Below are 27,251 nucleotides of genomic sequence, written 5' to 3'. Positions count from 1 at the left end.
TCCATTTACCATTTCTTTGCCTGTTCTCTGAATCTATCTGCAAACTTTGCAACAAAGCTGTCAATTTCATCATCCAAATCTGAGAGAGGCACATGGAGCTTAGAAAAATAGAGGGCTCTATGCTAGGGAAATTCTACGTAGTTTCTAGAGTAGGTTACATAGTCGGCACAACATTGTGGACCAAAGGGCCTGTAAAATTCTATGCTCTATGTTGAAATCATTGAGATGTAATGTAAAAAGAACTGGTCCCAACAAAGACCCCTGTGGAACACCACTAGTCACTGGCAACCAGACAGAAAGGGATGTGCTGACATTCGATAGGGTTCAGAGGAGGTTCAAAAAAATGGTTTCAGGATTGAAAGGCTTCTCATATGAGGAACATTTTATGGAAGAATGTAGAGTGACCTAACCAAAACCTTTTGAATGTTGAAAGGCCTCAATAGAGTGGATGTGAAAAGGATGTTTTCTATGGTGCTGGAGTCTAAGACACTTCTGTAGAATAGAGGGATGTCCTTGTAGAATTTCTTTAGCCAGAGAGTGTTGAATTTGTGGAATTTATTGCCATATATGTCTGTAGCGGCCAAGTCATTTGGTATATTTACAGCAGAGGTTGATGGATTCTTGATTGGTCAAGGCATGAAGGGATATGGGGAGAAAGCAGAAGATTGGGCCTGAGAGGCTAAATGGATCAGCTATGATGAAATGGTGGAGCAGAATTGATGGGCCAAATGGCCTAATTCTGCTCCTATATCTTAAGGTCTATGCCCATGACCTGACCCCCTCACCCCAACTGACAGCCATTCCCTGCACCAACAGGCGCTGACTGAATCTTTCTCTGCAGATTCTGAGTCTGGAGCCGAGCTATCTGAGGACTTGTCCCTCCTCTGCGAGGCACTGGGAGCCAGTCGTTCCAAGGGGGCAGAAGAGATGCCTCAGGCAGAGCTGGGACTGGCGTCTCTCCCTTTCCCAGAGAAGAAGGATGGGAAGAGTTCAGACCAAGATCCAAAGGTATCGGAAGGGGACAGTGCAGCCCAGGAGCTCAGTGACCCAGCAGTGATGGGAGCTGTTCATGGGCAGCCCAGTCTGGAGGTGAGAGAAACATCAAAGGGGGCAGGGTCTGCTCAAGGCATGGCAATCTAAGATGGGTGATAATGCTGGTAAATTCCCCAACCCCTGTACTCCGGAGAGAGAACTGGACAGGGATTATTGAGGGGATAGAATTGATGCAACTGTTTTATCTTTCCACAGAGTTTGGACAGTGCAATAGTGGACAGTGGTGTCTGCTCTAGTTGGGAAGAATTTAACATTTCCCACATCCTGGTGGGTGAGGTTTCTGGACAGGGTGAAGCACTCTCCGTACCATCACTGCACACACTCTTGTGGTCGGGAACAGGGTGAAAATCTATAGACACTACCCCATCGCACACTCCTGTGGTCAGGAACAGGGTGAAAATCCATATACACCACACCATCACACACACCTGTGGTCAGGAACAGGGTGAAGCTCTCTATACACCACCCTATCACACACTCCTATGGTTAGACACAGAGTGAAGCTCCCTCTCACCATTCCACCTGACACAGAGAAGCTTCCTCCACACTATCCTATCTCATACTCCTGGTGTCGTACACAAAATGAAGTTCTCTCTACACCATCCCACCAGGCATTCCCAATTTCAGATGTGGAGCGAATCTTTATTCCTTTCTCACCACAGGACTCTGCTCTCCTGAAATCAATGGAGGAAACTGCAATGCTGGAGACTGCATGTTCCCCACTGGTTCCTCATTTCCCTGGTTCCCCAGGAATGTTTCGCCCAAATGTACGACAACAGAGAGGTCCCCCCAGTCACTGCCCGCTGCGAATGGTGAGAGCTCAGATTTTGGAAATGTTCTTGCCCTCTGCAGCCTCTGTACACCCCTCCCTCCCCATCCCTGTGAACCTCTCCTTCACTTGCACCCCTTACTGTCCCTGTAGCTCACTCTCTCCCCTACATCTCTACCTTTCTCTGTACATCCCTCCCCCACCCACACCCTGCAAAAGCCCTCTGTCCTAAACCGCTCCATCTGATTACCTGCCTCCTCACTTCTTCACTGTCTCTCACCCCCTCCCTGTCTCAGTAATGCCCTCCTTCCCCACTCCTGTAATTACCACCTTCCCCTACACCCCTCCCCATCCATGGCCCCTCTATCCTATACACTGGTCCCTATTTCTGATATCCCTTTTTCCCTTCCACCACTACTTTCCAGGGATAACAAGACAGGGAACTGTGCCTGGCACTCCCGGTGTGGTTGACCCATGTTTGTGGTTACTTGAGATCACGGTTCCCTTTTTCTCTTCCAGCCTTCAGGAAGTGTCCCACCTTTACCATTCCGACCTTTGTCTCCCATGCTTCCTGGGAGGAAGCTGATGACGATGAGATTTGGGTCTCCATCACCCTCAGCCTACTTCAGTTCTTCGCCTAAACTTCTCGAAGCCTTTCGGTATGTTCTGCCATGGTGTACCACAAGCGTGGGTCATTGGTGTAGGTTTCCCCTGATGATTCTGTGCATTGCCTATGCAGAGCCCATTTCCCTTCCAGCAGAAATACCCCAGGGCTCTGCTTCCACCTCATTTTGACGGAGAGAGAGTACCAGTTATTTTCCCCCAGGAGACACAAAACATTTTCCCCCATGTCTCTCTTTGTTATAAGCAGCCTGCCCATTGTCTTAAATGACACCTCCATGTGGTTCAAGATCCCCCCACAGAGGGAACATCCACTTCCAACTCCACCTTGCTAAGAGCCCTCAGCATCGGAGGCATTTCAGTATGGTTCAGTAGTCCTTCCCCAACAACAACCGGTACAAGCCCTGCCTGTCCATTCCTTCCTCCTGATACAACCGCACCTGTTCAAATAAATCAGTCCATTCCCCCTCTGAACTGCTCGCAAAGCATTAACCCCTGTTGTTGAATAAAGTAACTATTACTGTCCCTGGTTCTCTTATCCCTACCCCAAACCCTGTTGATAAATGATCCCATGAATCGAAGAATCATAGAAGGTATAGCACAGAAATAGGCCAAACCATTTAAACTGCCTGCACCCAGACCTAAGCTCTCCATAGCCCGACCATTCATATACCTATCCAAACTATCTTAAACATTGAAATCGAGCTTGTATGCAACACTTGTGCTGGCAGCTTGTTCCATACTCTCATAGACCTCTGAGTGAAGAAGTTTCCCCTCATATAACCATATAACAATTACAGAATGGAAGCAGGCCATCTTGGCCCTTCTAGTCCATGCCAAAGCCTACACTCACCTAGTCCCACTGACCTGCACTCAGCCCATACCCTCCATTCCTTTCCTGTCCATATACCTATCCAATTTTAATTTAAATGACAATACCGAACCTGCCTCTACCACTTCTACTGGAAGCTCATTCCACACAGCTACCACTCTCTGAGTAAAGAAATTCCCCCTTGTGTTACCCTTAAACTTTTGCCCCCTAACTCTCAAATCATGTCCTTTTGTTTGAATCTCCCCTACTCTCAATGGAAAAAGCCTATCCACGTCAACTTGATATATCCCCCTCATAATTTTAAATACCTCTATCAAGTTCCCCCCTCAACCTTCTATGCTCCAAAGAATAAAGACAGAACTTGTTCAACCTTTCCCTGTAACTTAGGTGCTGAAACCCAGGTAACATTCTAGTAAATCTTCGCTGTACTCTCTCTATTTTGTTGATATCTTTCCTATAATTCGGTGACCAGAACTGTACACAATACTCCAAATTCGGCCTTACCAATGACTTGTACAATTTTAACATTACATCCCAACTCCTATACTCAATGCTCTGATTTATAAAGGCCAGCATACCAAAGGCTTTCTTCACCACCCTATCCACATGAGATTCCACCTTCAGGGAATTATGCACCATTATTCCTAAATCACTCTGTTCCACTGCATTCTTCAATGCCCTACCATTTACCATGTATGTCCTATTTGGATTATTCCTACCAAAATGTAGCACCTCACACTTATCAGCATTAAACTCCATCTGCCATCATTCAGCCCACTCTAACTGGCCTAATTCTCTCTGCAAGCTTTGAAAACCTACTTCAGTATCCACAACGCCTCCTACCTTAGTATTATCTGCATACTTACTAATCCAATTTATCACTCCATCATCCAGATCATTAATGTATATGACAAACAACATTGGACCCAGTACAGATCCCTGAGGCACACCACTAGTCACCGGCCTCCAACCTGACAAACAGTTATCCACCACTACTCTCTGGCATCTCCCATCTAGCCACTGTTGAATCCATTTTACTACTTCAATATTAATACCTAACGATTGAACCTTCCTAACTAACCTTCCATGCGGAACCTTATCAAAGGCCTTACTGAAGTCCGTATAGACAACATCCATTGCTTTACCCTCGTCAAGTTTCCTCGTAACCTCTTCAAAAAATTCAATAAGATTTGTCAAACATGACCTTTCACGCACAAATCCATGCTGACTATTCCTAATCAGACCCTGTCTATCCAGATAATTATATATACCATCTCTAAGAATACTTTCCATTAAATTACCCACCACTGACATCAAACTGACAGGCCTTTAATTGCTAGGTTTACTCTTAGAACCCTTTTTAAACAATGGAACCACATGAGCAATATACCAATCCTCCAGCACCATCCCCGTTTCTAATGACATTTGAAATATTTCTGTCAGAGCCCCTGCTATTTCTACACTAACCTCCCTCAAGGTCCTAGGGAATATCCTGTCAGGATCCGGAGATTTATCCACTTTTATATTCCTTAAAAGCACCAGTACTTCCTCCTCTTTAATCGTCATAGTTTCCATAACTTCTCTACTTGTTTCCCTTATCTTACACAATTCAATATCCTTCTCCTTAGTGAATACCGAAAATCTCCTCCATCTCTTTTGGCTCCACACATAGCTGTCCACTCTGATTCTCTAAGGTACTAATTTTATCCATTACTATCCTTTTGCTATTAATATAACTATAGAAACCCTTCAGATTTATTTTCACCTTACTTGCCAAAGTAACCCCGTATCTTCTTTTAGCTTTTCTAATTTCTTTCTTAAGATTCTTCTTACATTCTTTATATTCCTTGAGCACCTCATTTACTCCATGCTGCCTGTATTTATTATAGATCTCCCTCTTTTTCCAAACCAAGTTTCCAATATCCCTTGAAAACTGTGGCGCTCTCAAACTTTTAACCTTTCAACCTAACAGGAACGTAAAGCTTCTGTACCCTCAAAATTTCACCTTTAAATGACCTCCATTTCTCTAGTACATCCTTCCCATAAAACAAATTGTCCCAATCCACTCCTTCTAAATCCTTTCGCATCTCCTCAATGTTAGCCTTTCTCCAATCAAAAATCCCATCCCTGGCTCCAGTCCTATCCTTCTCCACAATTATATTGAAACTAATGGTATTGTGATCACTGGACCCGAAGTGCTCCCCAACACATACATCCGTCACCTGACCTATCTCATTCGCTAACAGGAGATGCAACACTGTCCCTTCTCCAGATGGTACCTCTATGTATTACACAAAAAAAAACTATCCTGCACACATTTTACAAACTCCAAACCATCCAACCCTTTTACAGAATGGGCTTCCCAGTCTATGTGTGGAAAATTAACATCTCCCACAATCACAACCTTGTGCTTACTACAAATATCTGCTATCTCCTTACAAATTTGCTCCTCCAATTCTCGGTCCCCATTAGGTGGTCTATAATACACCCCTATAAGTGTTACTACACCTTTCCCATTCCTCAATTCCACCCAAATAGTCTCCCTAGATGAGCCCTCTAATCACGTTCACCTTTCACCCTTAACCCATGACCTCTAGTTATAGTGCCACCCAACTTCAGTGGAATAAAGCCTGCTTGCATTTACCCTATCTATATCCCTCATTAATTACCTATACCTCTATCAAATACTCCCTTATAACTCAGGTCCTCCAGAACCGGCAACATCCTTGTAAACTTTCTCTGTGCTTTTTCAACATAACATCCCATGTCCTGTACTCAGTACTTCGATTTATGAAGGCTAATATGCCAAAGCTTTCTTTGCAACCCTTCCTACCTGTGTCACCACTTTCAATTGAATTAGAGATCTGTATTCCCAGAATACAGAATCTGTATTCAAACACAGTCCTTAGTACCCTACTGTTCACTGTGTTAGACCTACCCTTGTTGGTCCTACTGAAGTACAAAACTTCGGACTTGTCTAAATTAAATTTCATCTGCCATTTTTCAGTCCATTTTTCCAGCTGGTCCAGATCCCACTGCAAGCTGTGATAGCCTTCCTTCCTGTCCACTACAGCCCAATCTTTGTGTCATCTGCAAATTTGCTGATCCAGTTAATCACATTATCATCTAATCATTTACATAGATGATGAACAACAATTGATGCAGCACCGATCCCTGAGGCACTCCACTAGTCACATACATCCAGTCAGAGAGGCAACTGTCTACTATTATCAGTCTGTGGCTTCTCTCACAAAGCCTTATTTATTACCTCATCCTAAATGCTAAGCAAATGAACCCACCTGGACCAACCACCCATGCGGGACCTTGTCAAATACCTTGCTAAAGTTCATGTAGACAACATCCACTGCCTTGCCTCCATCAAACTTCCTGATAACTTCCTTGAAAAAACTTTAAGATTGACACATCCTACCATACATGAAGCCATACTGACTATCCCTAAGCAATCTATCCAAATACTCACACGGTGCCTATAAAAAATATTCACTCCCTCCCGCACCCCCCCCCCCCCCAAACTTGGAAGATTTCATGTTTTATTGTTTTACAACATTCAATTACAGTGGATTTATTTAGTGTTTTTTTTACATTGATCAACAGAAAACTCTTTTGTGTCAGTGAAAACAGATTTCTATAAATTGGTCTAAATTTATTACAATTATTAGATACAAAATTGGATAAATGCGTAATGATTCACCCTCTTTAAGTCTGCATTTAGTACCTTTGGCAGCAATTACAGCCTATCAGCTTTGCACATCCAGACACTGCAAATTTTCCCTATTCTTCTTTACAAAACTACTCAAGTTCTGGCAGATGGCCTGGGGATTGTGAGTGAACAGCCCTTTTCAAGTCCAACCACAAATTCTCAATTGGTTTGAGGTCTGAACTCTGACTTGGCCACTTAAGGACTCAAGGCCAGTCAAGTTGTTTTTAAGTTATTCTTATGTAGCTTTGGCTTTATGCTTGGGGTCACTGTCTTGCTGGAAAACAAATCTTCTCCCAAGTCATAGTTCTCTTGCAGACTGCGTCAGGTTTTCCTCCAGGATTTCCCTGTATTTTGCTGCATTCGTTTTACCCTCTACCTTCACAAGCCTTCTAAGGCCTGTTGCAGAGATGCATCTCCACAGCATGCTTTATGTTGGGGATGGTGTGCTTTTGATGTGTGGTGTTTGGCTTGCGCCAAATTTATCATTCAATCTGATGGCCAAAAAAACTCAGTTTTGGTTTCATCAGACCTTCTTCCAGCTGACTTCAGAGTCACCCATGTGCTTTCTAGCAAACTCTAGCTGAGATTTCATGTGAGTTTTTTTTCTTTTTTTTTGTAATTTATTTTTTATTGAAATTGATGTGAGGTTGTTTTTCAACAGTGGCTTTCTCTTTGCCACTCTCTCATAAAGCTGTGACTGGTGGCTTCCTTCACTAGTCCCCTTCTTGCACCTTCACTCAGTTTTTGAGGACGGCTTGCTCCACGCAGATTTACAGCTGTGCCATATTCTTCCCATTTCTTGATGATTGACTTAACTGCACTCGAAGGATATTCAGTGACTTGGAAACTTTCTTGTATCTATCTCCTGACTTGTGCTTTTCAATAACCTTTTCGTGGAGTTGCTCGGCGTGTTCTTTTGCCTTCGTGGTGTAGTTTTTGCCAGGACCTTCCAGAAACAGGTGTACTTTTATGACAATCAGTTGAAACATCTTGATGATTCTAGGAATGAAAAGGAACATTTGATAGCTCTGGGTCTGTACTCACTGGAGTTTAGAATGATGAGTGGGGATCTCATTGAAACCTTTCGAAAGTTGAAAGAATGTTTCCCATGGCTGGGGAGTCTAGGACAAGAGGGCACATCCTCAGGATAGAGGAGTATCCATTTAAAACAGATGCAGGAGAATTTCTTTAGCCAGTGGATGGTGAATTTGTGGAATTTATTACCACAGGCAGCTGTGGAGGCCAAGTCGATGGGTGTGTTTAAGGTAGAGCTTTATAGGTTCCAGATTGGATATGGCATCAAAGGTTACAGAGAGAAGGTTGGGGAGTGGGACTGAGGAGGGGAAGAAAGGATCAGCCATGATTGAATGGTAGAACACTCTCGATGGGACAAATGGCCTAATTCTGCTCCTATGTCTTATGGTCTGCACACAGTGATCTCCATTTATCTAATTATGTGACTTCTAAAAACAAATGCTGCACCAGTGATGATTTGTTGTGTCATATTAAAGGCGGTGAATATTTATGCAATCAATTACTGCATTTTGTATTTGTAATTAATTTAGATCACTTTGTAGAGATCTGTTTTCACTTTGATATGAAAGAGTATTTTTCTGTTGGTCAGTGTCAAAAAAAGCCAAATTAAATCCACTGATTCAATGTTGTAAAACAATAAAACTTGAAAACTTGGAGGGAGTGAATACTTTGTACAGGCATTGTATACCTGGTGCCTTAGAATACTTTCTAAAAACTTTCATACAACTGATATGTAAGGTTCACTAGTGTATAATTTCCTGGTTTATGTTTAGTGCCTTTCTTAAACAGCAGAATAACATTAGCTATCCTCTAACCTTCTGTTGCTTAGAATGATTTAAGTATTTCTCTAGGGCCACTGCAATTTCAGCACTTGCCTGCCACAGAGTCTAAGGATTTATCTTGTCATGCCCTGGGGATTTATCCACCCTAATTTGCCTCAAGATAGCAAATACCACCTCCTATGTAATCTGTATAGGATCCATAACCTTGCTGTTTTGCCTCATTCCTATCGACTCTTCTGAATAAATACAGGTGCAAAAATCCATTTAAGATCTTCCCCCATCCTTTTGGCTCCACACATATTTTGTGAACTTTGCCGGTTACTTGTTCTCTTGCTTACTAGATTCTGCTAAAACAACTCCAGATCTGAAATGTTTCACTCAATTTTAAATTTATTATCATCGGCATGAATAGAGTAAAATGCCATGAAAGTTAGCACATTACATTGCAAACATGACGAGCATGTTAACAATAATATTAATTCTCATTAATTATACATGACTTGCACAGTAAATTGAACAGCAAGGGTGTGCGATTGAGAGAGAAGGAACAGAACTTCAGTTGGTGGTAGTGTTGGAGTACTTCAGATTGGTTCAACAACCTGAAGGCAGTGGTGCGGAAACTATTGGTAAACTTTGAGGCTGGCTGTTCAGGTTCCTGCACCTCCAGTCAGATTGCAGGGTCAAGAAGAGAGCTTGGCCCTAGTGATGAATGCTGCCTTCCGTAACTATTACATCTTATATTCCTTAATGGTGGGGAGAGCTGTAAATGAAACTAACTGGGTCCAATACTTCCCTGATTAACTGTTCTCATAATTTTCTAGACTTTCAAATTCCATGGAACTGTAAATGTTTCATTCAATCTCTCTCAATTACTTTCTCTCCCCATTTACTTAACTGTCAAATGTCCTTAGGACTTCAAATATTTTTGACTTTGCTGGTTACTTGCTCTACTTTCATTGAAGTTGTCTGTCAGTCATTCACCAGATACCTGGCTCCCCCCTCTCAAGGCATCGTAAACTCTTGGCACTTGTGTAACCCCTTTTTCAATCAATTCATGTGAAAATCTACAAGATGCCATTTGCTCAGTGTTTACCCTTTCACTATATATGTTTCTTTCCCACTCCCCCCACTTTTGAGGCTGCTGCCTTGCTTCCCTACCAATTGTTGTGTTAACAGTACCAAAAAAAAGTAATGGTGACTTTTTTGAAGGTAATTACAAATATTCCTGGTCTTTTTGAGGGGAAAAATCCTCCGAATCTCTGTATTGAAGGGCTAATGCTTCAATCATAAATGCTGTGACATCTTTCCTAGTCCTACACCCCAAAACATGGAGGGGGATGATTCATCCCGTCTCTCCAGTTGAGCACTGTACATGCATCATTATTTGAGAGAATGCATACTGCAATTTGAGGAGAGAAGCACAAATCACATGTGTCAGTATCTCAGTGGAATAAAGGGAATTACAGAGGCATGAGAGAGGAGCTTGCCCAGGTGGATTGGAGGGAGATGCAGGCAAGGATGATGACAGACAAAGGTGGCTGAAGTTTCTGGGAATAGTTCACTAGGCACAGGATATGGCCCACAGGAGAAATAGTTCTCAAATGGCAGAAGTAGGCAACCATGGCTGACAAGGGAAGTTGAGGACTGCATAAAAGCCAAGGAAAGGCAAAAGTGAGTGGGAAGTGGGATAATTGGGAAATCGAACAAAGGAAAACTAAAAAGTCTATAAGAAGGGAAAAGATTAAATATGAGGTCAAACTAGCTGATAGTAAAAAGCAGATACCAAGCTTTTTTGTTATATAGAGTAAAAGGGAGGTGAGAGTTGATATTGGACCACTGGAAAATGATGTTGGTGAGGTGGTAATGAGGGACAAAGACATGGCAGATGAAAAAGTACTTTCCATCAGTCTTTACCGTGGAAGACACTAGCTTTATGTTAGAGGACTGAGAATGTCAGGGAGCAGGAGTGAGGGCCCTTTCTATTACAAAGAAAAAAGTGCAGGTAAACTGAAAGGTCTGAAGGTGGGTAAGTCACCTGGACGAGATAGACTACATCCCAGAGTCCTGAAAGAGGTAGCCTAAGAGATAACAGATGCATTAGTCATGATCTTTCAAGAATCCCTTGATTCGGGCATGGCCCCAGAGAAGTGAAAAATTTGAAATGTCACTTCGCTTTTTAAGATGGGAGGAAGGCAAAAAAGAGGAAACTATAGGCCATTTAGCCTATAATTGTTTGTGATTGTGGTTGTGAAAGTGTTGGAGTCCAGTATTAAAAATGAGGTTTCAGTGTACTTGGAGACTAATGATGAAATAAGTCAAATTTGGCATGGTTTCTGTAAAAGGAAATCTGTTGGAATTCTTTGTAGAAGTGACAAGCAGGGTGGACAAAGGTGAAACACACAAAGTCCTGGAGGAACTCGGCAGGTGAGACAGCATCTATGGAAAATAGTAGAATTGATTTTTCGGGCCAAGACCCTTCGGCAGGACAAGCACTGGATGTCGTTTACTTAGATTTTCAGAAGGCTTTTGATAAGGTCCCTCGCATGAGGCTGCTTAACAAGATAAAATCCTATGGTGTTACAGGAAAGATACTGGCATGGATAGAGGAATGGCTGACAGGCAGAAGGCAGCAAGTGGGAATAAAGGGTCTTTTCTGATTGGCTGCCAGTGATGAGTGGTGTTCCTCGGGGGTCCGTATTGGGACTGCTTCTTTTCACATTGTTTATCAGTGATTTAGATAATGGAATTGATGGCTTTATAGCAAAGTCTGCAGATGATACGAAGGTAGGTGGAGGGGTAGGTAGTGCTGAGGAAGCAATGCAATTGGAGCAGGACAGACGCATTGGAAGAATGGGCAAAAAAGTGGCGGATGGAATACACTGTTGGAAAATGTATGATGATGATTTATGGTAAAAGGAACAATAGTTGTTATCTAAGTGGGGAGAAAATTCAAACATCAGAGCTGCAGAAGGACTCCCAGAAGGTTAATTTACAGGTTGAGTCTGTGGTAAAGAAGGCAAATGCAATATTGGCAACAACACACAGGAAATGCTGGTGGAACACAGCAGGCTAGGCAGCATCTATAGGGAGAAGCGCTGTCGACGTTTCGGGCTGAGACCCTTCGTTCTGACAAAGATGCTGCCTTGCTGCCTGGCCTGCTGTGTTCTACCAGCATTTCGTGTGTGTTGTTTGAATTTCCAGCATCTGCAGATTTCCTTGTGTTTGCTCTTTAAATGCAATTTAAATGTATTTATTTCAAGGGGAATAGAATATAAAAGCAAGGAGATAATGCTGAAGATTTATAAGACACTAGTCAGGCTGCAGTTTGAGTAGTGTCAATAGTTTTGGGCCCCTTATCTCAGAAAGGATGTGTTGTCATTGGAGAGTCCAGAGGAGGTTTACGAAGATGATTCCGAGAATGAAGAGGTTAACATAGGAGGAGTGTTTGGCAGTTGTAGACCTGTGCTCTCTGGAACTTAGAAGAATGTTTAAAGGTCTAGATAGAGTGGATGTGGAGAGGATGATTTCTCTGGTGGGGTTATCCAGAACTAGAGGGCACAGCCTCAAAATTGAGTGGTGACCTTTTAAACAAAAGTAAGGAGGAATTTTTTTAGCCAGTGAGTGGTCAATGTGGAATCCTCTGCTACAGATTGTGGTTGAGGCCAAGTCCGTGGGTATATTTAAAGCGGAATTTGATAGGTTCCTGATTGGTCAGGCCATCAAGGGATATGGTGAGAGGGCGGGTTCACCACTGCTGCTTCTATTCTCAGGTTCCCTGGACGTGTTACACAGTTACATCCACAACACAGTCGCATTCTCAGCCAAAGGCAGCAACGCATGCGGAGGTGAGTACACTGACACCATTTGTTGCTCTGATCTTGCTCTACCCTCACCCTGTGGAGAGATCAACCCTGAGGAAAAGGGGTCGAGAGACACCAGTGTACATATGAGATCTTCCTTCCTCCCTACAGAGAGTCTACTAAGGAGCCTAATGCTGGGGTAGATGCTTTTGGCAACTTAATGACTGATAAAGAAAAGGCTTGGATCATAAAATTACAAATGATCCAGCTACAGAGTGAAAATCCACATCTGGATGACTACTATTATCAAGTAAGGACATTAACACTGTCAGATACAGTTATCTGCCTCATCTGGGGTGAGCAGCAGATACTGTGACATTCTGTGTTTACAGGAATTTTTTCGGAAACTTGAACTCAAACTTCAGGACGAGGAGCTGGGTAAGGAGGTGAAACGGGAACCTCAGAAGTTGGTCACTCCGTATGTTCAGAAGGCAGAGATGTATGATTCTGGTAAGTCAGAATTTTTGGGTAGTGTTGAATATTGGCTTTCTACTCTGGGCACCTGATTTTAGGATGGGGGCAGTGAATGATTTGTAAATGTGTAGCAATGTGCTTCAATCCAGTCTGACCCCAGGTATGTGTGATAGCACAGAGTGGAGATAGCTTCACTTTGTGTCTTGACATTTTTGGTCCTAAAATGAGATTATTCTACAATGATTAGTTCTCAAAACTACAATAAGCTGCTTCATCACTCATAGCATTTTGTTTATGGAGACTAGACTAATAATTTGCATATATTTTATAAATGATTTGGCTAAATCACTAGTTTAAACCAAAGCAGCAGGAGGAAGAATGAAATCTGACACATTTGGCAAATAGTAGCCTAGCTTCTAGCTAGTAGGTACTAGCTTCAACATTTTTGATTGATTTGCAGAAGAATATTTCACTAATGAATTTCTTTGTCCACCAACCTATGGAGAATGAGAGAGACTGAGCTCTAAAGGAAACTGGATGAATCAGGAGGGTTAGGTACTAGAGTGCCCTTTATTGAGCATGTTTTATGAGACAGGGCAGAAGGAGCTGCACTCTGTGTCTGGCATCTGGTGTGTGTGCTGGGGTGAGGTGCATTTCTCAGTAGGTGAACTCTTCTCTATTTGACCCACAGTTGTCCACATCGAGGGTTCACTGGGACAAGTTGCTGTCTCCACATGTTACAGCCCTCGTCGAGCCATAGATGTTGTTCACGTCTTAACCCTGGAGGAGGTGTGTTTGGGTTCAGAGGGGGAGGAAGAGGCATGTGGGAGCGAAGGGTGCTTGCTGAGATGGGGAGGGTGAAGGAGCTGCCGAGTCATGGGTGGGGGGTGTTATGAACCCCGTAACTAGGTCACTTACCAGCAAAGATGGAGACGTCCGTTGAAGTCTGATGATTCTATTTTTAACAGTATTTATTAGTAAAAATACACAAAAATAATATCAATGCAAATATACAGATAATATACGTCGTCAATACTAAATCTAAAAGTGCGGGTATAATAATAATCAATAAGAAATGAGCTCTATCGTTGTCTAGGGGATAATGTATTGTCTGATGGAAATATAACGTTCACTCAGTTCATGCAGACTGCAGCCTTTGGGGACCGCTGTGTTGCAATGGTGGGAGAGAGAGAGATTTGGAGAAAAACTTGCCGATTTTCCTTTTATGATTTCGATCCGTCAGGAGTCTCGTTGTCGTGGCCTTTCACTTGTGGCCTCTCTTTTAGCTAAGCCGTTCTTCCGTGATGAGCCCGCCACCTTGGCAAGGGAGGACGCACACGAGCCCCTACCGGCTGTCGCTAATAAACGCTGTCACGAAATCTCTAGCGTTTCTCCTGGTGCGTCTGAAGGGGTTGTTCCCCAGACTCTCTTTTATCCTTACTCACGGGGTCTCAGATGTCAGTCAGGTTGGGATGATGCAATCCCTCAACCAGCCCACTCTGGTTGTCCCCTGAGGGGTTTCAATGAATAATACAGTACTCAATACACAATTCTATCTCCAAGAGATAATGGCCGTTATCAGTGGTTCTGTTTCGCTGAGGTCAGGAAACGTTCCAAACCTTGTGTATTCTGGACGTCTCTCTCTCATTTCCTGGGTCCCAGACCCGAATTAATAGCGATCATGCGATTCTCAAAAAGGAGGTTGCGACTTTGTACCCTTCGGCCCCTCAGAGTTGCGTCACATTCGTAACAGGTGGCATCTGGGAGGGAAGATGCCAGAATAAAGGGGAAGAAGGACCAGCTAGAAGGTCAATGCAAGGAAATCTGCAGATGCTGGAAATTCAAGCAACACACACAAAATGCTGGTGGAACGCAGCAGGCCAGGCAGCATCTATAGGGAGAAGCGCTGTCGACGTTTCGGGCCGAGACCCTTTGCCAGCTAGAAGGTGATGGGTGGGAAAGGTAAAAGGCTGACAGAGGGAATCTGAAATGAGATGAGAGCAGACTATGAAGGAAAGAGGAGGAGGAGGAGGAGCAGCACCGGGGGTGGGAGGGGTGAAGAAGGTGAGAAAAAGAGATAGAGGCCAGAGTGAGGAATAGAAGAGGAAAGGGGTAAGGAAAAATTACTAGAAGAAATCAACATTCATACCATCAGGTTGGAGGCTACCTTGGCAGATGGACCAGGGGTACTGCATTGGAGCAATATCCCCATTCCGATTCTGACGTTGGTCCATAGCATCCTCTTTTAACACAATTTTGCCGACCTGATGGCATGAAAGTCGATTTCTCCTTCTGGTAATGTTATTCCCTCTGCCTGCCCACTTTTTTAATTCCCCACTCTGGCCTCTTGCCTCTTCTTACCTGCCTATCTCCTCATTCTGGTGCCCCTCCTTCCCTTTCCCCATGGTTCAGTATTCACTCACATCTAGCTACTCCTCCTTCCCCACCCCCATCTTTTTATTCTGGCATCATCCCTCTTTCCAGTCCTGAAGAAGGGTCTTGGCCCGAAAAGGCAGCAATTTATTAATTTTCATAGATGCTGGCTGATCTGAGTTCCAGCTTTGTGTGTGTGGTAACAAATTTGGCTGTATTTTGAATTTTGGCATTTTCTTTTCCCATACCTCCAATCCTAGGACCCACCAAATTTAGGTCGGCAGCGACTTCATCTGCTGGACAACATCGAGAAGGTGGGTGATCTCTTGGGAGGGAGAGGGTTGGGAGGAGGATTGAGGGAGCAAGGGATCCCAGGAAGTGTAGGATTAGTTGCAGATGGTGGGAGGGAATGGGATGCCATTGAGAAAAGTGAGAAGGAGTATCCCAAGATGGAGGGAGAAAGAGGATCCCTGGAGAGGGTAGGTGGTGACATAAGGGGAGACTCCTGTGGAGGGAGGAAAAGGGGCTCCAATAAGTGGGATGATGGAATAGGGGTCTCATGGAAGGAAGGTGTGCTACTGAGGGTGGAGGTGCTTCCATGGGGGTAAGGAAAGAAAAGATCCCATGGAGGGAACAATGAATGAAGGGGACTTCCTGTGGAAGGAAGCAGAGGGACCCTTAAAGGGAAGTTCTGATGGAGGGAGAGCAGATTCCTTCTAAAAGATGGTGTGAGGGCAGTGAAAGTGGGAGGGATACCAGAGACAGAGGGAGTTCTGTGGAGGGAGGGAGAGTTCTTTCTCCCACTGAGATATGATACACATTATTAACTACCACCTGCCTTAATCAGATGTACCAGCTGCTCCTGGAGTTGGAGGAGATGGAGACCCATCTGGTGTCTGTGCCAGAGGAGAAGAGGTTGATGTACCAATCGCTCAGGGACAGGAAACTGGAGCAACTCTACCAGCGTCTCCATGTGGGCATCAGGGAAGAGTGAGTGATCTGCACCGTTGTCTCCCAACCACTCATCCTTTGAACCAGGTGTCGGGAACACTATCCTCTCTCTCCCCATTTAGTAACTAATCAACCATTCCTTACACTCTCCTGCAGGAATTCAGAATTTTTCAGGATACTGAGGGTGCGGAAGGGGATCAAACTGCTGTCCCGTCTCCTGCCTCTGCTTCCTTCCACCCGCTGCACCGAGATCCTCTTCTCTGTGGCGGCGTCCCTGCACCAGCTGGGCAAGGAGGGTCTGGATGAGGTGAGGATGGGAAGAAGGAACAAGGGAGCAGGGGTAGGGCTGTGGTAGAGGCTGTGAGGAAGTGAGTGGAGGGAGTCCCACAGGAAGGGTTGGGGGAAGGGCAATGCTGCAGGAGGGTTGGTGGAGGGGGACAATGAGGAAGAAATAGCAAGAGGATGGAGGGAGGGAGCACAAAGAAAGGGGCTAGCATCCCAGGCTAACTCAATTTTTTTTTCTTTCTACCCCCCCCCCCCCCAGCAGCTGCCCCTCCTCTTCCCAGCACTAACAAGGAGTGTTTCCAGCCTCACCTTCTCCCAACTTGTCTCCCTGCTCCGAGAAGTGATATGGGGTGGGGGTGTTCCCCACACCCTCCAGCACATCTTCCACAACACGGTAGGGAAGTGCTGCTCTTTTCCCCGGTCTCTCTGTTTTTCTCCCTCCCAGCCTCCCATTTCCACTTCTTGCTCTGCATTCCACCCCCCTTCCCGCTTCACGCATCCTTTCCCCACCACATACCCCTGCTTCCCGCTGCTGATTCCAGGTTCACCACTCTCTGGTTAAAGAAATTCTAACTGGACGTCCCTCTACTCCGAGGCTGGGATCTCTTGTCTTAGACTCTCCCACCATAAAAAAAAATCCTCTCCATATTCATTCTATTGAGATTTATCTGCATTTGATGGGTTGCAATGAGATTCCCCCCATTCTTCTGAAATCCGATGAGCAGAGCCATCAAACGATCTTGTATGATAAACCTTCAAATCCCCCAGAATAATTTTTGTGAACTTCCTTTGAACTTTTTCTAATGTCAGCATATCCTTTCTTAGATAAGAGGTCTAGGATACAAGAGCAAGGATGTTATGCTGAGGTTTTATAAGGCACTGGTGATGCCTCACCTTAAGTATTGTGAAGAGTTTTGGGCTCCTCATCTTAGAAGAGATGTGCTAGCATTGAAGAGGGTTCAGAGAAGGTTCACAAGGATGATTCCAGGAGTGAAAGGATTATCATACGAGGAAAGTTATCACTGGTATTTAGATGGATGGGGTGGGGGGAAATCTCATTGAAACCTTTCAAATGTTGAAAGGACGAGAGAGAGTGGACGTGGAAAGGATGTTTCCCATGGTGAGAGAGTCTAGGACAAGAGGATAGAGGGGTGTCCATACATAACAGAGATGCAAAGAAATTTCTTTAGCCAGAGGATGCTGAATTTGTGAAATTTGTTGCCACAGGCAGCTGTGGAGGCCAGGTCGCTGGATGTATTTAAGGCAGAGATTGATAGGTTCTTGATTGGACATGGCATCAAAGGTAATAGGGAGAAGGCTGGGAAATGGGGTTGAAGAGGAGAAAAAAAGGATCTGCCATAATTGGCAGATTCAGATTTGATGGGCCAAATGGCCTAATTCTGCTCCTATGTCTATTGGTTTTATAAGGGGCCCAAAACTGCTCTCAATGCTCCAACTGAAGCCTCACCAGTGCCTTTTAAAGCCTCAACATTACATTCTTGTTTTTATATTCTAGTCCTCTCAAAGTGAGTGCTAACATTGTTTACCTTCCTCACCAAATTAACCTTTGGGAAATCCTGCATGGGGACTACCAAGTCCATTTGCACCTCAGATTTTCTCTCCATTTAGAAAGTAATCTACGCTTTTACTTCTACCTAAGTGCATGACTCTATACTTCCCAAAACTGTTTTCCATCTGCTACTACTTTGCCCATTCTCCTATGTCTATGTCCTTCTGTAGCCTCTTTGTTTCCTCAACACTACCTGTCCCTCCACCTGTATTATATTGTCTGCAAACTTGATCACAAAGCCATCAATTTAATCATCTAAATCATTGACATATGATGTAAAAAGTATCAGTTGCAACACTGACCCCTGTGGAACACCACTAGTCACCTGCAGCCAACCAAAAAAGGCTCCCTTTATTCCGACTCTTTGCCTGTTGCCAGTCAGCCACTCTTTATCCATGCTAGAATTTTCCCTGTAATACCATGGGCTCGCTGCTTGTTAAGCAGCCTCGTGTGTGGTACCTTGTTAAAGGTCTTCTGAAAATCCAAGTACACAACATCCACTGATTCTCCCTTGTCTATACTGCATGTTATTTCTTCAAAGAATTCCCACAGATTTGTCAGGCAAGATTTTCCTTTATAGAGACCATGCTGACTTCAGCCTGTTTTATTGTGTCCCTCCATTAACACCAAAATAACATCCTTAACATTGACTCCAGCATCTTCCCAACTCTGAGGTCAATTTAACTGGCCTATTATTTCCTTTCTTCTATCTTTCTCTCCTTCTTGGAGAGTGGAGTGACATTTGCAATTCTCCAGTCCTCTGGAACCTTGACAGAATTTATTGATTCTTGAAAGTTCATTACAAATGCCTCCACTATCTCCTCAGCCACCTCTTTCAGAACCCTGGGTGGAGACTATCTGGTCCAGTTGACTTTATCTACCTTAAAACCCTTCAGTTTCCCAAGTGCTTTCTCCCTAGTGCTTTTGACCTCGCCTACTTCTGCCTCCAACATTCAAACTTCCGGCATACTGCTGGAGTCTTCCACAGTGAAGTCTAATGTAAAGTACTTACTCAGTTCATCCACCATTTCCTTGTCCCCAATTTCTACCTCTTCAGCATCATTTTCCAGCAGTCTGATTATATATACTCTAGCCACTCTTTTACACTATATATATATATATATATATATCTGAGGAAACCTTTGCTATCCTCTTTAATATTATTGGCTAGTTTGCTTACTTTCATATTAGATCTTTTCCTCAGTGAGTTTTTAGTTGCTTTCTGTTAGTTTTTAAAAGCTGCCCACTAACTTTTGCTCTATACACCTTTTCTCTGGCTTTTATGTTGACATTGATTTCTCTTGTCAGCTGTAGATGAGTCATCCTGCCTTTAGAATACTATTCTGTGATGCATCTATCCTGCACCTTACAAATTAGAACTTAGACCATAGTACAGCATAGGGTCTGGCCATTCAGCCCACAATGATGTGCCAAACCAGCTAAAAGCAAATCAAAAACACCCAATCACTAATCCCTCCTACCTACAACATGTCCATATTCCCCCTCCCCCATCATCTTTACATCCAAGTATCTATCCAAATGTCCCTTAAAAGCCTCTACCATTATTTGCCTCTGCCATTATATCAGGCAGCACATTTCCAGACTCTGAGTTAAAAAAACACTTTCCCTCACATCCCACTTGAATCTATCCCTCTCACCTTCATTGCGTGCCCTCGGCTATTAGACATTTCAAATCTGGTAAACAGATGGTCTCTGTCCATTTTATCTATGCCTCTTATAATCTTGTAAACTTCTATCAGATCTCCCCTCAGCGTCCAGAGAAAACAATCTGTGTTTATCCAGCCTCTCATGATAGCACATGCCCTCTAAACCAGGTAATATCCTGGTAAACCTCTTCTGTACCTTTTCCAAAGCCTCACTATCCTTCTTATAGTGGGGCAACCAGAACTGTATGCAGTACTCCAGATGTGGCCTAACCAGAGTTTTATTAAGTTGCAACGTAACATCCTGACTTTTCAACTCAATGCCTCGACTAATAAAAGCAAGCAGTCTGTAAGCCTTATTAACCACCCTATTGACTTGTTTATCTACTTTCATGGAGCTATAAACTTAGACCCCAAGATCTCTCTGCTCAGCAACATTGTTTAAGGATCTTGCCCTTAACACTGTACTGTCTCCTTGCATTTGCCCTACTGAACTGTAACACCTCATATTTATTTGGGTTAAACACCATCTGCCAATTCTCAGCCCATATTATCAACTGCTCTATATCACACAGTATTCTTTGCCAGTCTTCTACACTATGCACAACTCCACTGCAAATTTGTGTGAATGCAGTGTATCATCTGCAAATTTACTAACCCACCCATCTACATTTTCATCCAGGTCACTACAAACAGCAGAGGTCCCAACACAGATCCCTGCAGAACTCTGCTGATTTCAGACATCCAGAGTGAATAAATCCCTTCAACCACTACTAAGCACAAGCCAATTCTGAATCACTACAGCCAGTTTGCCATAGATCCCATGCATCTTAATCATCTTGATTAGCCTCCCATATGAGGGACTTTGTCAAATGCCTTACTAAAATCCACGTTGGCAACATCTACTGCCCTACCCTCACCAATCTGTCTTGTCACTTTGTCAAAAACTCGCACAATTTGGTAAGGCACCACCTGCCACACACACAACCATTGTGACTCTCCCTGAATAAGCCATGGGTTTCCAAATGCTCATTTCCCCATTCTCTTAGAATTTTCTTCAGCAATTTCCCTACAACTGTCATGAGACTCACCGGTCTATAGTTACCAGGATTTTCCCTTGTTCCCTTCTTAAATAAAGCTATGACAGCCACTCACCAGTCCTCCAGGACCTCGCCTATGGCTAGAGAGGAAAGAAAGATACTGGTCAATGGCCCAGTAATCTTGTCTCTTGCTCTTTCAGTATCCTAGGGTAAATCGCATCAGGCCCTGGGGTCTTATCCATCTTAATTTTCATTAGGAGGCCCAACACTTCCTCCTTCTTGACATCTAAATGCCCAAATATATTTATACACTCAGCACTGATCTCCTGATCCTCCATATCCTTCGTCTTGGTAAATACTAAAGCAAAAGTACACATTAAGTACCTCACTCACATTCTCTGCATTCACACAAATGTCCCCCCCCCCCCTTTCTCCGTGAATGTTTCACCTTAATCCTACTTGACAAGGACTTTTCATGACTCCTCCTGGCTTTCCTAATAACCTCCTTTAGTTCTTTTCTGGCTTTTCTAGCTCCATATGTGCTTCATTTGATCCTAACTTCTGAAGCTTTTTTTTCTTGACTAAGTTCATTCCTGCTTTGGACATTCAAGGCTCCCTTATCTTTCCATTTCTGTCCTTCTAGCAGTAACATATCTGTCTTGTACTCTGTACTTGATCTTTAAACACATTCCATATGTCTGATGTGGACTTCCCGGAGAAAAGATGTTCCCAATTAACACTTCTTAGTTCCTGCCTAATGCCCTCATAATTTGCCATACTCCAATTTAAAACTCTCCCACGAGGATCATACCCATTCTTGTATGTAGCCATCTTGAAAGTTAAGGAGTTGTGGTCTCTGTTCCCTAACTGTTCTCTGAGAAGTCAGTCACCTGGCCAAGCTTGTCACCCAACACCAGGTATAGTACTGCCCTTCCTTTTGTTGGACAGTCCATATATTGATTTTAAAAAACCTTATTACTGAGTTCCACCCAATTGCTCCCAAAAACTCCAACCATTGCGGCTCTGCATTCATCCCTGCAGGTGTTCCCTTCCAATCAGTTTTGACCTGCTCCTGTCTCGTATCTCTGTAATACCCTTTGCTCCACTGTAATACTAATACATCTAACTTTAGTTTCTCCTTTTCTACTGGCAGGGCAAATTCTATCAATTTATGATCACTGGCCCCTAAGGCTTCCTTAAGCTCTCTGATCAATTCCAGTTCATTGCACAACACCCAGTCCAAAATAGCTGATCTCCTAGTGGCTCAATCTCTAGCTACTCAAAAAAGCCATCTCGTAGGCATTCTCTAAATTCCCCCTCTTGGGATCCAGCACCAACCTGATTTTTCCCAACCTGCGTATTGAAATCCTCCGTGACTATTGTAACATTGACCTTTTGACATGGATTTTCTATCTCCCATTATAATTTATATCCCACATCCTGGATACTGTTAGAGGCCTGTTATAACTCTCCTCAGGGTCTTATTACTCTTGCAGTTCCTAGCTGTACCCACAGCAATTCGACACCTTCCGATCCTGTGTCACCTTTCTAATGATTTGATTTCATTTTTACCAACAGAGCTCCTCTGCTTATCTGCCTGTTCATTCAATACAATGTATATTCTTGGACTTTAAGCTCCTAACTACAATCTTCTTTTAGCCACGATTCATTAATTAGCACAATATCATACATGCCAACCTGTAAATGTGCTACAAGTTCTATATTCAGTGTGGCATTCAAATGTGACACCGTCAGTACTGTATTTATTACCCTTTTTGATTTTGTCCCCCTTTTACATTGCAACTCATCCCATTAACTGCAATTTTGCCTATCATTAGCCTCTTCTTGCTAGTGGTCTCATACATACTGCCCCTGTTTGTAAGCCAAGTGTCCCATCCCCAGCCTTATCACTCAGTTCCCATCCCGGTGTCAAATTAGTTTAAACCTTTGACAAGGTGCCGCACATGAGGCTGCTAAACAAGATAAAAGCCCATGGAATTACGGGAAAGTTACATGTATGTGGATAGAGCATTGGTTGATTGGCATGAAACAGAGATTGGGAATAAAGGGATCCCATTCTGGTTGGCTGCCGGTTACCAGTGGTGTTCCACAGGGGTCCATGTTGGGGCCGCTTTTTACGTTGTATATCAACGGTTTGGATTATGGAATAGATGGCTTTGTGGCTAAGTTTGCTGATGATGCAAAGGTAGGTGGAGGGGCCGGTAGTGCTGAGGAAACAGTCTGCAGAGAGACTTGGATAGATTGGGGGAATGGGCAAAGAAGTGGCAAATGAATTAGAATGTCAGAAAGTGTACGGTCATGCACTTTGGTAGAAGAAATAAAGGGGCAGACTATTATTTAAATGGGGAGAGAATTCAAAGTTTTGGGATGCAGTGGGACTTGGGAGTCCTCATGCAGGATACCCTTAAGGTTAACCTCCAGGTTGAGTCGGTGGTGAAGAAGGTGAATGGCATTCATTTCTACAGGAATAGAGTATAGGAGCAGGGATGTGATGTTGAGGCTCTATAAAGCACTGGTAAGACCTCACTTGGAATACTGTATGCAGTTTTGGGCTCCTTGTTTAAGAAAGGATGTGCTGACGTTAGAGAGGGTTCAGAGAAGATTCACTAGAATGATTCCAGGAATGAGAAGGTTAACATATGAGGAACGTTTGACTGCTCTTGGACTGTACTCCTTAGAGTTTAGAAGAATGAGGGGGGACCTCATAGGAACATTTTAAATGTTGGACATTGTTGGACATGGACAGAGTGGATGTGGCAAAGTTGTTTCCCATGGTGGGGGAGTCTAGTATGAGAGGACATAACTTCAGGATTGCAGGGCGCCCACTCAGAACAGAGATGCGAAAAAAAAATTTTAGCCAGAAGGTGGTGAATCTATGGAATTTGTTGCCACTGGCAGCAGTGGAGGCCAAGTCATTGGGTGTATTTAAGGTAGAGATTGATAAGTATCTGAGTAGTCAGGGCATCAAAGGTTAAGGTGAGAAGGCAGGGGAATGGGACTAAAGGGGAGATTGGATCATCTCATGATGAAATGCTGGAGCCGACTCGATGGGCCGAATGGCCGACTTCTGCTCCTTTGTCTTATGGTCTAAACCCTCCCTAACAGCTCTAGCAAACCTGCTTGCAGGGATATTGGTTTTCCTTGGTTTCAGGTGTAACCTGTCTTTTTTTTTAAACAGATCCCAAAGATCCAGAAATCTGAAGCCCTGCCACCTGCACCAGTTCCTCAACCATGTGTTCATCGGCCAAATGATCCCATTCTTGCCCTTACTGGCACTGACGGCAATCCAGAGATTGCTTTTCTGCTTTCTACCTAGCTCCCTTCAGGACCTTCTCACCTTTCCTACCAATGAGCACCAAGACCTCGGCTGCTCACCACCCCTCCCCCCAACTTTTAGAATGCTGTGGACCTGATTTGAGACATCCCTGACCCTGAGAGGCAATATGCCATCTGGGTGTCTCTATCACATCCACAGAATCTTGTCTCTATTCCTCTAGCTATGAAATCTCCTATCACTACTGTTGTCCTCTTCACCTCTATTCTCTTCTGAGCCTCAGTGCCAGAGGCCTGGTTGTTGTGCCCTCTTCCCCACCCCCTCCCCTCCAGTAGGTAAACCCTCTCAACACTATCTAAATGGAAGTTTATTATTGAGGGGAATGTCCATAGGGATATTCTGTACTAGCTGGGCATTTCCCTTCTAACAATCACAGTTACCTGCCTCCTGCAACCTCGGGGTGACTACTTCCCTGTAATTCTTATCTATCACTACCTTGGTCTCCTGTATGACATGAAGATCATCGTACTCCAGTACTAGTTCCTTAACGCGTTCTCTGAGGACCAGTATTCCAGGAGGCTAGAGGTCCCAGAATTTCCATATCTTTCATACAGAACAAAACAGCAAAGGAGCCATGCTCATAGCACTAACTGTGCTCTAACAGATGAAAAATGGAGAAAAAAAATAGGAAGAAGAATTTGCCTAATACTTAGTTCTCAAACCTAATCTTGCCAAAGCTACACTGGCCTACTCAGTGTTCCCCCTGTTATATCCTGTCTTCTCCACCCCCCCCCCCCCCCAAACTAAGCAAGTGGCTGGGTGAATGGTGTAATTCTTCTGTAGCTTGGGGAAAGGGGAGGAAGCAACAGAGGTGGAGGTGGAAGTAGAGATGGGGAGTGGGTGGGAGGAATTTTAGGCCTTTTTGCATATGGACCTGATATGATATTGTCTCTCTTCCTTTAGTTCAGTCTTTCCTTCCTCTTTGTCCTGCTGAGTCACGGAGAGTCCCTACTCTCTCTTAGCTGTCCCACAGAGCCCTGTGTTGAGGATTTCCAGCACTGGTAAGTGGCACTGTCTCTCCTTTATCCCCCAGTCTCTCCATGGTCCCAGTCTTTCTCCACCCCCCCCCCCCCCAAACTGTTCCCACATCCCTCTGGATCTAGGAAAGATACCACCTCAAGGCTTATCCAAAATTAGCATTCTTCTGCTCAAACTGTGACAAAACGAGACAGACTACCTGACTCTCTGCTGGGCCTTGGTTCAGGGTACCTAGACATTTCTGCACCTCTCCCCCATACCTTCCCCCTTCCCTTCCCTTTCTCACAGTCTGTGTGATCTTGTGACTTCTTCAAAAGGATGGACATCATCTTCCTGGTGGCCCAGGAACTCTCGCAGACCCCAAAATCAAGCATGGCTGAACCCCTTCAGCTCCCTAGCAACTTGCTCTCGCTCTTCTGCCGGTACGTGGACAAGCAGACAGCCCACACGCTGGAGGACAAGATTGAGTAGGTATCCTCCACATCCAGTGCGGCTCCATTCACACCTGGTGTCAGGTACAGGGTGAAGCTCCCACCACACTATTCCATCACACATTCCCAGGCTCAGACACCAAGGCTCCCTCCACACTGTCCCATCACGTGGTGTATAAAGAGATGAGGGCTGCAGGGTAGCAAGTGGGTTACAGAAATGTGCATGGTGTAGAGAAAGGAGAATGTCACATTGACATGGAGGGTGTTACAAATAGGGAGGTGGTCATGGGGAAGTGGAGGGGTTTAGGGAGGGAGGAGGCTGTGGAGACGGGGAAGGGTCCGAAGTTTTCTGACACTACATCCCTTCCCTTTCTTTCCCACAGATTCAGCATATCCGATTCCTGTTCCCGAATGTAAACATTGCATGGGCCAGCTCCACAACCCCTACTCCTCTGTTGAACTGCAGAGATTTTTGCACCATTTTCCCCCTTGTCTGAGGCTCCCTCTCCCCTCTTGCTAATTTGGGGGTAATTGAAGAGATGGAGATGCAGCTGTGGGGGCTAGGAGAAAGGGCAGAGTGGGTAGGTGAAGGGGAGGGTGGTGGAAGGATTTCTAACAAGCTAGGGTATGGGGAGTCTGTACCTGCCCCACTATGGCTCACAGACCACACTCTGTGCAATAAAAGGCTTATTGGTTTCACCCTCTTCCTGTGTCTCTCTCCAGCTTTGGACTACCTCCTGTTGGGTACCTGGGATGGGTGGGAGAAGAAGAGAATGGGGAAATCCCCCCTTCAACCTCCTGGGACAGGTCATTCCACACATCCAGTGAAGATTCTCCCTGATCAGCTGGTAACAGGCACAAGATCAAGGGGATGGGACCCTGGAAACATCTGGAGACAATGTGGTTACGAATGAGAGAGTTTAATCAAGTAGGTGTGAGATGTTGCACTTTGGGAGGTAAAATGGAAAGTGTTAACATATGTTAACAAACTGTTAACATACAGAGGGATCTTGGGGTCCACATCCACAACTCATTGAAAGCAGTTGCACAAGTAGTTAAGGCATTCTTGCCTTTAGTTAAGGCATGGAGTTGAAGAGTCAGTAAGTCACATTACAGCTTTATAAAGCTCTGGTCAGATTACTTGCAAAGTTCAGTTCCTATATACCTCCACCCCCCACCAGGAAGGTCTCAAAGCTCTCCATTTCTTTTTGGAATTCAGACCTAACCAATTCCCCTCTACCACCACTCTTCTCTATCTAGCAGAATTAGTTCTTACTCTCAATAATTTCTCCTTTGGCTCCTCCCACTTCCTCCAAACCAAAGGTGTAGCCATGGGCACCCGTATGGGTCCCAGTTATGCCTGCCTTTTTGATGGCTTTGTGGAACAGTCCATGTTCCAAGTCTATACGGGTATGCATCTCCCTCTTTTCCTTCGCTACATTGACGACTGCATTGGCGCGACCTCCTGCACGCATGCTGAGCTCGTTGACTTCATTAACTTTGCCTCCAACTTTCAC

At 44.3% G+C, this 27,251-nt stretch overlaps 1 protein-coding gene across 1 annotated transcript; it reads left to right on the top strand.

Moving 5' to 3' along the window:
• The first annotated feature begins 1,023 nt into the window (after window positions 1–1,023).
• On the top strand, window positions 1,024–26,657 carry patl2 (PAT1 homolog 2). The gene is made up of 14 exons (XM_059951663.1): window positions 1,024–1,089; window positions 1,716–1,865; window positions 2,342–2,481; window positions 12,584–12,658; window positions 12,785–12,923; window positions 13,006–13,123; window positions 13,779–13,876; window positions 15,721–15,774; window positions 16,308–16,450; window positions 16,568–16,718; window positions 16,956–17,090; window positions 25,229–25,326; window positions 25,621–25,770; window positions 26,118–26,657. Exons 1-14 carry the CDS (start codon window positions 1,057–1,059, stop codon window positions 26,149–26,151), a joined length of 1,518 nt encoding a protein of 505 aa, XP_059807646.1. The 5' UTR covers window positions 1,024–1,056; the 3' UTR covers window positions 26,152–26,657.
• Window positions 26,658–27,251: the final 594 nt, after the last annotated feature.

This window comes from Hypanus sabinus, chromosome 27 (genome assembly GCF_030144855.1).
Source record: "Hypanus sabinus isolate sHypSab1 chromosome 27, sHypSab1.hap1, whole genome shotgun sequence".
Taxonomy (NCBI): domain Eukaryota; kingdom Metazoa; phylum Chordata; class Chondrichthyes; order Myliobatiformes; family Dasyatidae; genus Hypanus; species Hypanus sabinus.
The sequence above is the reverse complement of the archived record's forward strand: the minus strand, read 5'-3'. Positions and strand labels throughout refer to the sequence as shown.